General features: G+C 42.8%; 1 protein-coding gene across 1 annotated transcript in view; it reads left to right on the forward strand.

The window, feature by feature from the left end:
* Positions 1-13,793: 13,793 nt before the first annotated feature.
* LOC139414612 (gamma-aminobutyric acid type A receptor subunit beta3) overlaps positions 13,794-14,887 on the forward strand; it is a 42,504-nt gene continuing 41,410 nt past the window's right edge. Inside the window, exons 1-3 of the mRNA XM_071162425.1 lie at positions 13,794-13,873; positions 13,966-14,057; positions 14,186-14,253. Of these exons, the coding sequence (XP_071018526.1) occupies positions 13,794-13,873; positions 13,966-14,057; positions 14,186-14,253 (240 nt within the window). The remainder of the gene's footprint in view (positions 13,874-13,965; positions 14,058-14,185; positions 14,254-14,887) is intronic.

Consider the following 14,887-nt stretch of genomic DNA (forward strand, 5'->3'; position numbering starts at 1 on the left):
GACCCACTTTCAGAACAAAGAAATAGACCACTAAGAGAAAGGACACTGACATCTTGTGGACAATCAGAGAGTTACACCCAGTAACCAAAGAGGTGCTGACATCAGAGAAGAAGGTGAACTCTGTCCACCAAGGGATCGGAGACCCTCGACAAGGAATTACATCATTATATTCTGACCCATAAGAGTGGCAGGTTGGGATAAGGTGTTAGGGGTAAACTAAGCATGTATCCAACTGTGCTTTTCTCTCATGCACTCTCTTTCTAAATCCCCATTTTGTGTAACGTGTCATATTGTGTTGGTCTGCTAGGGACCTGCTTCATCGTATTAAGTTCTAATCAATAGCCCAGACTGTGTATCTTTATATTATAATTTTAGCTTGTTAGTAAATAAATAAGCAACTCAATTGGTGTGGTACAGACTTATTTAGTGAGACTCGGGTTTGTGCAGCTTCACGAATTATGCAACGTTCATAATGAGACTTTAGAGGAAATTCATTAATTGGCGACTGTTGTAGAATCGATATTCAAGTTAATTTGGGAAATGGAAACTCATTAAAAATTATAAACCATAATGGCAGGCCCAGGTCAGGCAGGGGTCGATAATCCAGAGTAGAGGCCAAGGTACAGGACGGCAGGCCCAGGGTCAGACAGAGGTCGATAATCCAGAGTAGAGGCCAAGGTACAGGACGGCAGGCCCAGGGTCAGGGCAGACAGAGGTCGATAATCCAGAGTAGAGGCCAAGGTACAGGAAGGCAGGCCCAGTGTCAGGGCAGACAGATGTCGGTAATCCGTAGTAGAGGCCAAGGTACAGGACGGCAGGCCCAGTGTCAAGGCAGACAGAGGTCGGTAATCCGTAGTAGAGGCCAAGGTACAGGACGGCAGGCCCAGTGTCAGGGCAGACAGAGGTCGGTAATCCGTAGTAGAGGCCAAGGTACAGGACGGCAGGCCCAGTGTCAGGGCAGACAGAGGTCGGTAATCCGTAGTAGAGGCCAAGGTACAGGGCGGCAGGGTCAGGGCAGACAGAGGTCGGTAATCCGTAGTAGAGGCCAAGGTACAGGACGGCAGGCCCAGGGTCAGGGCAGACAGAGGTCGGTAATCCGTAGTAGAGGCCAAGGTACAGGACGGCAGGCCCAGGCCCAGGTCAGGCAGGGGTCGGTAATCCGTAGTAGAGGCCAAGGTACAGGGCGGCAGGCCCAGGGTCAGGGCAGACAGAGGTCGGTAATCCAGAGTAGAGGCCAAGGTACAGGGCGGCAGGCCCAGGGTCAGGGCAGACAGAGGTCGGTAATCCATAGTAGAGGCCAAGGTACAGGGCGGCAGGCCCAGGGTCAGACAGAGGTCGATAATCCATAGTAGAGGCCAAGGAACAGGACGGCAGGCCCAGGGTCAGGGCAGACAGAGATCGGTAATCCATACTAGAGGCCAAGGTACAGGGCGGCAGGCCCAGGGTCAGGGCAGACAGAGGTCGGTAATCCGTACTAGAGGCCAAGGTACAGGGCGGCAGGCCCAGGGTCAGACAGAGGTCGATAATCCATAGTAGAGGCCAAGGAACAGGACGGCAGGCCCAGGGTCAGGGCAGACAGAGGTCGGTAATCCATACTAGAGGCCAAGGTACAGGGCGGCAGGCCCAGGGTCAGGGCAGACAGAGGTCGGTAATCCGTACTAGAGGCCAAGGTACAGGGCGGCAGGCCCAGGGTCAGACAGAGGTCGGTAATCCGTAGTAGAGACCAAGGAACAGGACGGCAGGCCCAGGGTCAGGGCAGACAGAGGTCGGTAATCCGTAGTAGAGGCCAAGGTACAGGGCGGCAGGCCCAGGGTCAGACAGAGGTCGGTAATCCGTAGTAGAGGCCAAGGTACAGGCCCAGGGTCAGGGCAGACAGAGGTCGGTAATCCATAGTAGAGGCCAAGGTACAGGACGGCAGGCCCAGTGTCAGGGCAGACAGAGGTCGGTAATCCGTAGTAGAGGCCAAGGTACAGGGCGGCAGGCCCAGGGTCAGACAAAATCGGTAATCCGTAGTAGAGGCCAAGGTACAGGACGGCAGGCCCAGGGTCAGGGCAGACAGAGGTCGGTAATCCGTACTAGAGGCCAAGGTACAGGCCCAGGGTCAGGGCAGACAGAGGTCGATAATCCGTAGTAGAGGCCAAGGTACAGGACGGCAGGCCCAGTGTCAGGGCAGACAGAGGTCGGTAATCCGTAGTAGAGGCCAAGGTACAGGGCGGCAGGCCCAGGGTCAGACAGAGGTCGGTAATCCGTAGTAGAGGCCAAGGTACAGGACGGCAGGCCCAGGGTCAGGGCAGACAGAGGTCGGTAATCCGTACTAGAGGCCAAGGTACAGGCCCAGGGTCAGGGCAGACAGAGGTCGACCAATAATGATTTTTCAACGCCGATACTGATTATTGGAGGACCAAAAAAAGACGATAAGTTAATCGACCGGAATTTTTTTTAATAATAACAATTACAACAATACTGAATGAACAATGAACACTTTTATTTTAACTTAATATAATACATAAATAAAATCTATTTAGTCTCAAGTAAATAATAAAACATGTTCAATTTGGTTTAAATAATGCGAAAACAGTATTGGAGAAGAAAGTAAAAGTGCAATATGTGCCATGTAATAAAGCTAACGTTTCAGTTCCTTGCTCAGAACATGAAAACATATGAAAGCTGGTGGTTCAATATTCCCAGTTAAGAAGTTTTAGGTTGTAGTTATTATAGGACTATTTCTCTCTATAACATGTGTATTTCATATACCTTTGACTATTGGATGTTCTAATAGGCACTTTAGTATTGCCAGCCTAATCTCAGGAGGTGATAGGATTGAAGTCATAAACAGCCCTGTGATTCAAGCATTGAATGAATGCTTACAAGCCTGCTGCTGTCTACCACCGCTCAGTCAGACTGCTCTATCAAATATCAAATCATAGACTTATTTATAACATAATAAACACAGAAATAGGAGCCTTTGGTCATTAATATGGTAAAATCTATCCTTTTGAAAACAAAACGTCTATTCGTTCAGTGACATACAGATCCATTCCGTATTTTATCCATCAGTCTAAATATTACTGTTACATTGTACAACCTTCAATATTATGTCATAATTATGTACAATTCTGGCAAATTAGTTCGCAAAGAGCCAGGCGGCCCAAACTGTTGCATATACCCTGACTCTGCGTGCAATGAACGCAAGAGAAGTGATACAATTTCCCTAGTTAATATTGCCTGCTAACCTGGATTTCTTTTAACTAAATATGCAGGTTTAAAAATATATAATTCTGTGTATTGATTTTAAGAAAGTCATTGATGTTAATGGTTAGGTACATTCGCACAACGATTGCGCTTTTGTTAAATCATCACCTGTTTGGCGAAGTAGGCTGTGATTCGATGATAAATTAACAGGCACCGCATTGATTATATGCAACGCAGGACAAGCTAGTTAACCTAGTAATATCATCAACCATGTGTAGTTAACTAGGGATTATGTTAAGATTGATTGTTTTTTATAAGATAAGTTTAATGCTAGCTAGCAACCTTCCTTGGCTCCTTGCTGCACTTGCGTAACAGGCAGTCAGCCTGCCACGCAGTCTCCTCGTGGATTGCAATGTAATCGGCCATAATCGGCATCCAAAAATGCAGATTAACGATTGTTATGAAAACTTGAAATCGGCCCTAATTAATCAGCCATGCCGATTAATCGGTCGATCTCTAATCCAGAGTAGGGGCAAAGGCACATGACGGCAGGCAGGCTCAGTCAGGACAGACAAAAGACAAAACCAGGAGGACGAGAAAAAGAGAGACTTGTGAAAAACAGGAGCTGAGACAAAAAGCTGGTTGACTTGAACAAACAAGACGAACAGACAGACAGAAAACACTGGTATATATACACAAGGGGATAGCAAGGGGATAATGGGGGTGGAGACAATCACAATGACAGGTGAAACAGATCAGGGCGTTCCACCTGGGCGCCTACCTGGTTGAGCGGGATGTTGGCGTTGGAACTCAGAGATGAGGCCTAGGTCCAGGATGTCCCTAGCGGTGACCCAGCACCTCCCCTCCGGGCCCTAAAGGGCTGTGAGAAATGGCTTTAATTCTAAACACAGGAAAGGTAGGAAGTATACGGAGGGTACGGGGCAACAGAAGACAAACAACAGAGGGGCTAATAATCTTGGAACAGGGGGGAAGTGTCTCGGCTTCGGGGTGTAGCTGCGGGGCTATACCGCCAGCGTATCTGGCTTGACCATCTTGGATACCGTTCGGTGCAGCGTAAGCGAAGTGCCCCGAGCCTTACTGAACCCCTCCCGGAGGTCCTGGTACTCAGTGAGGCTGGAGGAGAGATCCGGGGTAATTTCCAAGCCCCCAGGAAGACGCCCAGGGGCAGGCAGAGCTGACTTCAGGCAATGAGTGTGGCAGGACGGGCTCCAGTAGCCCAGTCAATAGAGGGATTGTGTTGCTGGAGCCAAGCGAATCCCAATACCACGGGATCCTGCGGAGACTCAATTAGCAGGAACTGGATCGTCTTGCTGTGGTTCCCCAACACTCATAGGTTGATGGGGGTGGTAGGGTGGGTGATCCAGCCGATAGAGCGCCCGTCCAGCACTCTAACATCCATAGGAATGGAGAGAGGTTGAGTGGGGATACACAGGGGATAATGGGGGTGATGGGCGACACCTGGAGGAGGGTGGAGACAAGCACAAAGACAGGTGAAACAGATCAGGGCGTGACAATGCTGTAATTATCAATGCTAAGATAATGGAGTAATTATGGATGATACGCTAATGCAGTAAGGATCAGTGCTAAGATAATAGAGTAAGTATGGATGGAAAGATAATGCAGTAAGGATCAATGATAAGGTAATAGAGTAATTATGGATGGAAAGATAATGAATTAAGGAGCAATGCTAAGATAATGGAGTAATTATGGATGGAAAGATAATGAATTAAGGAGCAATGCTAAGATAATGGAGTAATTATGGATGGGAAGATAATGCAGTAATTATCGATGATAAGATCATTCAATGCTATCAAAGATAAAATACATATTTTTCATCCTTTGACTTTCTGACTGCCTTTAAGAAATGACATGAACCCACTACACTTTCAGCAACTTTAGGTAGATCTCTATAGAACCACTGTAAATGACATGAACCCACTACACGTTCAGCAACTTTAGGTTGATCTCTATAGAACCACTGTAAATTACATGTTTAGGTAGATCTCTATAGAACCACTGTAAATGACATGAACCCACTACACTTTCAGCAACTTTAGGTAGATCTCTATAGAACCACTGTAAATGACATGAACCCACTACACATTCAGCAACTTTAGGTAGATCTCTATAGAACCACTGTAAATGACATGTTTAGGTTGATCTCTATAGAACCACTGTAAATTACATGTTGAGGTTGATCTCTATAGAACCACTGTAAATTACATGTTTAGGTTGATCTCTATAGAACCACTGTAAATTACATGTTTAGGTTGATCTCTATACAACCACTGTAAATCACATGTTTAGGTTGATCTCTATAGAACCACTGTAAATTACATGTTTAGGTTGATCTCTATAGAACCACTGTAAATTACATGTTTAGGTTGATCTCTATAGAACCACTGTAAATTACATGTTTAGGTTGATCTCTATAGAACCACTGTAAATTACATGTTTAGGTTGATCTCTATAGAACCACTGTAAATTACATGTTTAGGTTGATCTCTATAGAACCACTGTAAATTACATGTTTAGGTTGATCTCTATAGAACCACTGTAAATTACATGTTTAGGTTGATCTCTATAGAACCACTGTAAATTACATGTTTAGGTTGATCTCTATAGAACCACTGTAAATTACATGTTTAGGTTGAGAAACTCAAAACCATTTAAAAAAAAAAATATTAAAAAAAAATGTAGATGATAAATCCCTTTTTGTTTTATTCAAGATCGTCCGTCATTTCCAAATAAATTATCTGACAAATACTGGTTTCTATTAGCAGAGGGAGTGGTCCTCTAAACATGGTTGACTCTCTCAGAGCTGTGGAATGACTCAGTGTGGTTGTTCCTGGAATCAGACCAACGGCTCCATCTTTTCCAGAGGCACTCATATAAGCACATTAGTCCTCTACACTAATGGAGTGTGTATAGGGACTTAGATGGTCTCTACTCTGAGCCACTTCTCTGTCTGTCTGGTTCACACAGCAATGCCCATGCAGTCTGACAATTATCAACTAAAGTCATTCAAATGAACACAAATCGACTTACTGTAGCAATATTGGTGCTCTGTGCTAAATGTTCAGGATTTCAAATCAGCCATTTCATGAAAGTTGAATACCCAGTGAAATGTCTCTGTTAGAATCTGATGGATTGTTGTCTCTCTTGTCGTGATGTGTGTTTTGTCCTATATTTGTATTTAACTTATTTTTAATCCCAGGCCCGTCCCCGCAGGAGGCCTTTTGGTAGGCCGTCATTGTAAATAAGAATGTGTTCTTAACTGACTTGCCTAGTTAAATAAAGGTTCAATAAAATACATTAAATAAAATGATGACATGGTCTGGAGACAGAAGTTTTATATCCAACATGACCTCATCAACAGTCTATTGATGGTAATTGGTTTGATCACTGAGACCATCACTGAGACCATCACAGAGCAGAGACCATCACTGAGACCATCACAGAGCAGAGACCATCACTAAGACCATCACAGAGCAGAGACCATCACTAAGACCATCAGAGACCACAACAGAGACCACCACAGAGACCACCACAGAGACCATCACTGAGACCATCACTGAGACCATCACAGAGCAGAGACCATCACTAAGACCATCACAGAGCAGAGACCATCACTAAGCCCATCAGAGGCCATCACAGAGACCACCACAGAGACCACCACAGACACCACCACAGAGACCATCACAGAAACCACCACTGAGACCATCACAGAGACCATCACTGAGACCATCAGAGAGCAGAGACCATCACTAAGACCATCACAGAGCAGAGACCATCACTAAAACCACCACAGAGGCCACCACAGAGGCCACCACAGAAACCACCACAGAGGCCACCACAGAGGCCACCACAGAGGCCACCACAGAGGCCACCACAGAGGCCACCACAGAGACCACCACAGAGACCATCACTAAGACCATCACAGAGACCACCACAGACACCACCACAGAGACCATCACAGAAACCACCACAGAGGCCACCACAGAGGCCACCACAGAGGCCACCACAGAGGCCACCACAGAGGCCACCACAGAGGCCACCACAGAGACCATCACTGAGACCACCAGAAGACCTCATCTCCACGAGTATCATTATTAGCATAGTAGTGTGGAGGACTGGTAACATGTTGGACTTTACACTGCTACATAGTAGTGTGGAGGACTGGTAACATAATGGACTTTACACTACTACATAGTAGTGTGGAGGACTGGTAACATATTGGACTTGACACTGCTACATAGTAGTGTGGAGGACTGGTAACATAATGGACTTGACACTGCTACATAGTAGTGTGGGGGACTGGTAGCATATTGGACTGCTACATACTGTGATGTCTGTCTGTCTTACTGTCTCTCTGTTTGTAATGTGATGCTGCTAGACCCCCCATTAGTGCTCAGAATCAATATGATGGCTCCCTGTCTCTCACAGTGTCCCCTGTATGCACTTTGACATCCAAATGGCACCCTATTCCCTATTTAGTGCACTTTTTTCCAGGGGCCATAGGTTTAAAGTAGTGCACTATAGGGAATAGGGTGCCATTTGGGACACACCCTTAGGATACTACCTCGTTGAATGATAGGCTACTACCTCGTTGAATGATAGGCTACTAACTTGTTAAATGATAGGCTACTACCTCGTTGAATGATAGACTACTACCTCGTTGAATGATAGGGTACTACCTCGTTGAATGATAGACTACTACCTCGTTGCATGATAGGATACTACCTCGTTGCATGATAGGATACTACCTCGTTGAATGATAGGCTACTACCTCGTTGAATGATAGGATACTACCTCGTTGAATGATAGGATACTACCTCGTTGAATGATAGGATACTACCTCATTGAATGATAGGATACTACCTCGTTGAATTATAGGGTACTACCTCGTTGAATTATAGGGTACTACCTCGTTGAATGATAGGGTACTACCTCGTTGAATGATAGGGTACTACCTCGTTGAATGATAGGCTACTACCTCGTTGAATGATAGGATACTACCTTGTTGAATGATAGGCTACTACCTCGTTGAATGATAGGGTACTACCTCGTTGAATGATAGGGTACTACCTCGTTGAATGATAGGCTACTACCTCGTTGAATGATAGGATACTACCTCGTTGAATGATAGGATACTACCTCGTTGAATGATAGGATACTACCTCATTGAATGATAGGATACTACCTCGTTGAATTATAGGGTACTACCTCGTTGAATGATAGGGTACTACCTCGTTGAATGATAGGGTACTACCTCGTTGAATGATAGGCTACTACCTCGTTGAATGATAGGATACTACCTTGTTGAATGATAGGCTACTACCTCGTTGAATGATAGGCTACTACCTCGTTGAATGATAGACTACTACCTCGTTGAATGATAGGGTACTACCTCGTTGAATGATAGACTACTACCTCGTTGCATGATAGGATACTACCTCGTTGCATGATAGGATACTACCTCGTTGAATGATAGGCTACTACCTCGTTGAATGATAGGATACTACCTCGTTGAATGATAGGATACTACCTCGTAGAATGATAGGGTACTACCTCATTGAATGATAGGATACTACCTCGTTGAATTATAGGGTACTACCTCGTTGAATGATAGGGTACTACCTCGTTGAATGATAGGGTACTACCTCGTTGAATGATAGGCTACTACCTCGTTGAATGATAGGATACTACCTTGTTGAATGATAGGCTACTACCTCGTTGAATGATAGGATACTACCTTGTTGAATGATAGGCTACTACCTCGTTGAATGATAGGCTACTACCTCGTTGAATGATAGGATACTACCTCATTTAATGATACATACTACCTCGTTGAATGATAGGCTACTACCTCGTTAAATGATAGGATACTACCTCGTTGAATGATAGGATACTACCTCGTTGAATGATACATACTACCTCGTTGAATGATATAGTACTACCTCGTTGAATGATAGGCTACTACCTCGTTGAATGATAACTACCTCGTTGAATGATAGGATACTACCTCATTGAATGATAGGATACTACCTCATTGAATGATAGGCTACTTCCTGTCACAATTGACTCATCTATCACACACAGAGTCACAGGCAAGAGAGCAGTACTTCACTGAGCTGACATATCTTATCTAGGTTAACACACATAACTGATCTTGTTTAACACACAGAACTGATCTAGGTTAACACACATAACATAAATCTGATCTAGGTTAACACACATAACACAACCTAGATCAGTTAACACACATAACATAAATCTGATCTAGGTTAACACACAACACAGAACTGATCTAGGTTAACACACATAACACATAACTGATCTAGGTTAACACACAACATAAATCTGATCTAGGTTAACACACATAACACATAACTGATCAGGTTAACACACATAACATAAATCTGATCTAGGTTAACACACATAACATACATCTGATCTAGGTTAACAAACACAACACATGAATGATCTAGGTTAACACACAACACAGAACTGATCTAGGTTAACACACATAACATACATCTGATCTAGGTTAACACACACAACACAAATGATCTAGGTTAACACACATACCTGATCAGGTTAACACACATAACACAGAACTGATCTAGGTTAACACACATAACATAAATCTGATCTAGGTTAACACACAGAACTGATCTAGGTTAACACATAACACATAACCGATCTAGGTTAACACACAACACAGAACTGATCTAGGTTAACACACATAACACATAACTGATCTAGGTTAACACACAACATAAATCTGATCTAGGTTAACACACATAACACATAACTGATCAAGGTTAACACACAGAACTGATCTAGGTTAACACAGAACTGATCTAGGTTAACACACATAACATACATCTGATCTTGGTTAACACACACAACACATAAATTATCTAGGTTAACACACATAACTGATCAGGTTAACACACATAACACAGAACTGATCTAGGTTAACACACATAACATAAATCTGATCTAGGTTAACACACATAACTGATCTAGGTTAACACATAACATAAATCTGATCTAGGTTAACACACAACACAGAACTGATCTAGGTTAACACACAACATACATCTGATCTAGGTTAACACACATAACACATAACTGATCTAGGTTAACACACATAACATAAATCTGATCTAGGTTAACACACAACACAGAACTGATCTAGGTTAACACACATAACACATAACTGATCTAGGTTAACACACAACACAGAACTGATCTAGGTTAACACAGAACTGATCTAGGTTAACACACATAACATACATCTGATCTTGGTTAACACACACAACACATAAATTATCTAGGTTAACACACATAACTGATCAGGTTAACACACATAACACAGAACTGATCTAGGTTAACACACATAACATAAATCTGATCTAGGTTAACACACATAACTGATCTAGGTTAACACATAACATAAATCTGATCTAGGTTAACACACAACACATAACTGATCTAGGTTAACACACAACATACATCTGATCTAGGTAAACACACATAACACATAACTGATCAGGTTAACACACATAACATACATCTGATCTAGGTTAACACACAACATACTTCTGATCTAGGTTAACACACACAACACATAAATGATCTAGGTTAACACACAACACAGAACTGATCTAGGTTAACACACACAACACAGAACTGATCTAGGTTAACACACATAACTGATCAGGTTAACACACATAACACATAACTGATCAGGTTAACACACATAACACAGAACTGATCTAGGTTAACACACAACATAAATCTGATCTAGGTTAACACACACAACACAGAACTGATCAGGTTAACACACACAACACAGAACTGATCAGGTTAACACACACAACACATAACTGATCTAGGTTAACACACACAACACATAACTGATCTTGGTTAACACACACAACACATAACTGATCTAGGTTAACACACATAACATAGAACTGATCTAGGTTAAAACACACAACACAGATCTGATCTAGGTTAACACACACAACACAATATAAAACTGCAACACACTGTAATGAACCAGAGATTTACTCCACAGCTAGCTTGAAATGTTGCGGATGGAGCCACCAATTGGTACCTATTGGGTGACTCAACCCGCTGGAATGTTGTCAAGGAGGGCGTGTGTTCACATGCTAGGCACATGCTAGGCAGAACTAGAAAACACACCGAAATTGTTTGTGTATCCCATGCTTTCGGTGTTGTACACCAGATGAAAATGCACTAATTCTGGTTGTAGAAAATATATTTAAAAGCGGGTTAGACAGTGCAATGATTCAAAGCGGGTTAGACAGTGCAATGATTCAAAGCGGGTTAGACAGTGCAATGATTCAAAGCGGGTTAGACAGTGCAATGATTCAAAGCGGGTTAGACAGTGCAATGATTCAAAGCGGGTTAGACAGTGCAATGATAGCGGGTTAGACAGTGCAATGATTCAAAGCGGGTTAGACAGTGCAATGATTCAAAGCGGGTTAGACAGTGCAATGATTCAAAGCGGGTTAGACAGTGCAATGATTCAAAGCGGGTTAGACAGTGCAATGATTCTCTACACTGGACTTGCTTGTTTTGTCATCAAACTGAAATGGTCAAACTATTAGAATTTTAACAACCAGGAAATGGAAGAGTGATTTCTGAATAGTACATCTTTAACTAGTTTGCTGGAAGACAATCAACCATAGGCTAAATATTGCCAATAAGATGCAAAACCTGATAATTAAGCATTAAGTCCCGAGGGGGTGTGGTATATGGCCAATATACCAAATCAAATCAAATCAATTTTTTATTTGTCACATACACATGGTTAGCAGATGTTAATGCGAGTGTAGCGAAATGCTTGTGCTTCTAGTTCCGACAATGCAGTAATAACCAACAAGTAATCTAACTAACAATTCCAAAACTACTGTCTTGTATACAGTGTAAGGGGATAAAGAATATGTACATAAGGATATATGAATGAGTGATGGTACAGAGCAGCATAGGCAAGATACAGTAGATGGTATCGAGTACAGTATATACATATGAGATGAGTATGTAAACAAAGTGGCATAGTTAAAGTGGCTAGTGATACATGTATTACATAAGGATACAGTCGATGATAGAGTACAGTATATACGTATGCATATGAGATGAATAATGTAGGGTAAGTAACATTATATAAGGTAGCATTGTTTAAAGTGGCTAGTGATATATTTACATCATTTCCCATCAATTCCCATTATTAAAGTGGCTGGAGTTGAGTCAGTGTCAGTGTGTTGGCAGCAGCCACTCAATGTTAGTGGTGGCTGTTTAACAGTCTGATGGCCTTGAGATAGAAGCTGTTTTTTTCAGTCTCTCGGTCCCAGTCACCACGTCTAAGGGCTGTTCTTAGCACGACGCAACACGGAGTGCCTGGACTTCAGCCGTGGTATATTGGAGATGTTATAGCAACGTGCATTAGGTGAACACCAAACATGGTATATTGGCCATACATCACAAACCCCGGAGGTGCCTTATTGCTATTATAACCTGGTTTCCAACTTAATTGGAGCAGTAAAAATAAATGTTTTGTCATACCCGTGGTATACGATCTGCTATACCACGACTTTCAACCAATCAGCATTCAGGGCTCGAACCACCCACTTTACAAATAGTAATACACACTATGTAGCAGAAAGCTTGATCCAAAGTGTCCTACAGGGAATCGAACCCATAATATTTACTGTTGTACGCGCCCTGCTCTACCGACTGAGCAGCATAGGACCACCACATTACCTTGTGGAATATTAAACTAATGATGTCAGGGCATATACATTTAACAGTTTTACCCATGTAGATAATAGATATATATTTCCGTTTAGTGAATTGTTGCTAGCTTGCCCCCGAGTCAATATGAATTCTGCTGTTCTACCAATCAGCAAAACGCTCCAACGAGCTCGCAAACTGAAGTATCACGTAACCAGGTCCATTTAGCTGCTATGTCATACAGAGAGACAGTTTCTTCAGACTCCGGACAACCTGGTATGAACCAGTGGTGGTGGTGAGTCTCGTCTAAGGGAGAGGAAAACCTGGCAAACACCTGGTAACAACATGGATAATGTAGGCTAGATGAGTTTTGCGCACTCGGAAACGAATTGGTCTCTAATTCAACCCCCCCCCCCCAAAAAAAAAACACAGAAGTGACATTTGGACTTCTACATTGCCGTGGGTGTGATAGTCTAATAACCAATGAATGCCACGGCTTGGATAATGGAGGTTTGGATGAGTTCAAACCACGACGGGTCTCGCCGCCGCTACTGGTAACGGTTTAGGCAAAATGTTTGGTGTTCACCTAATGCGCGGTGCTATAACATCTTCCGAAAGATTTCCGACTGATGTGAAACATTTCAACTGATCTAAGATCTCGGGAGCTGTTAGGTTAATATCAGAGAGCTGCTGATCAAATATAGCCATAGATACGTGGTTTTATAACGGGTTTTTTTAACGCTGGAAAACCCGTTAAACACCTGTTTAGAGTCGAGACGCGTGATCCTATGTTGGAGAGATCACAAGAAATGTTTGGGTTGCAGAGAAGAGGGGAATTTGACATTCTCTCTGTGTCACTCATAGTGGCGTTGCTGTGCTGTGCGCAGAGGTGAGTGTTGGGGAAGAGACCCGTCGTAAAGAAGGGATGGTCCCGTTCTATTGGAAAAAAGTTAGTTTAATGGTCTCTTTCTTGTATTTCAGCGCCAACGAACCGGGGAATATGTCTTTCGTAAAGGAGACGGTGGACAAACTGTTAAAAGGGTATGATATCCGCCTTCGACCAGACTTCGGAGGTACATCTACACTTTTTTGCGCGTTGATGATGGTGCAAATTATTGCCCAATAATATTACTATAATGAATATAATAATATACGTTATTTGTCATTTAATGGTAATTTGATTATTGTTCCTATTTCTCAGGCAAACCGGTTTCTGTTGGCATGAGTTTAGATGTGGCAAACATCGACATGGTGTCAGAGGTCAACATGGTAAGTAGTATAAATCCATATACTTACATTTGACCACTGATTGACTGGATGTTGCATCATTTTTATTATTCTACATTTTTTATTTCACCTTTATTTAACCAGGTAGACCAGATCACCTTTATTTAACCAGGTAGGCTAGTTGAGAACACCTTTATTTAACCAGGTAGGCTAGTTGAGAACACCTTTATTTAACCAGGTAGGCCAGTTGAGAACACCTTTATTTAACCAGGTAGGCTAGTTGAGAACACCTTTATTTAACCAGGTAGGCCAGTTGAGAACACCTTTATTTAACCAGGTAGGCCAGTTGAGAACACCTTTATTTAACCAGGTAGGCTAGTTGAGAACACCTTTATTTAACCAGGTAGGCCAGTTGAGAACACCTTTATTTAACCAGGTAGGCCAGTTGAGAACACCTTTATTTAACCAGGTAGACTAGTTGAGAACACCTTTATTTAACCAGGTAGGCCAGTTGAGAACACCTTTATTTAACCAGGTTGGCTAGTTGAGAACAAGTTCTCATTTACAACTGCGACCTGGCCAAGATAAAGCAAAGCAGTGCGACACAGAAGACAACACAGAGTTACACATGGAGTAAACAATAAACAAGCCAATAACACAAAGTCAATGACACAGT

The sequence above is a fragment of the Oncorhynchus clarkii genome, chromosome 1 (genome assembly GCF_045791955.1).
Source record: "Oncorhynchus clarkii lewisi isolate Uvic-CL-2024 chromosome 1, UVic_Ocla_1.0, whole genome shotgun sequence".
NCBI classification, from domain to species: domain Eukaryota; kingdom Metazoa; phylum Chordata; class Actinopteri; order Salmoniformes; family Salmonidae; genus Oncorhynchus; species Oncorhynchus clarkii.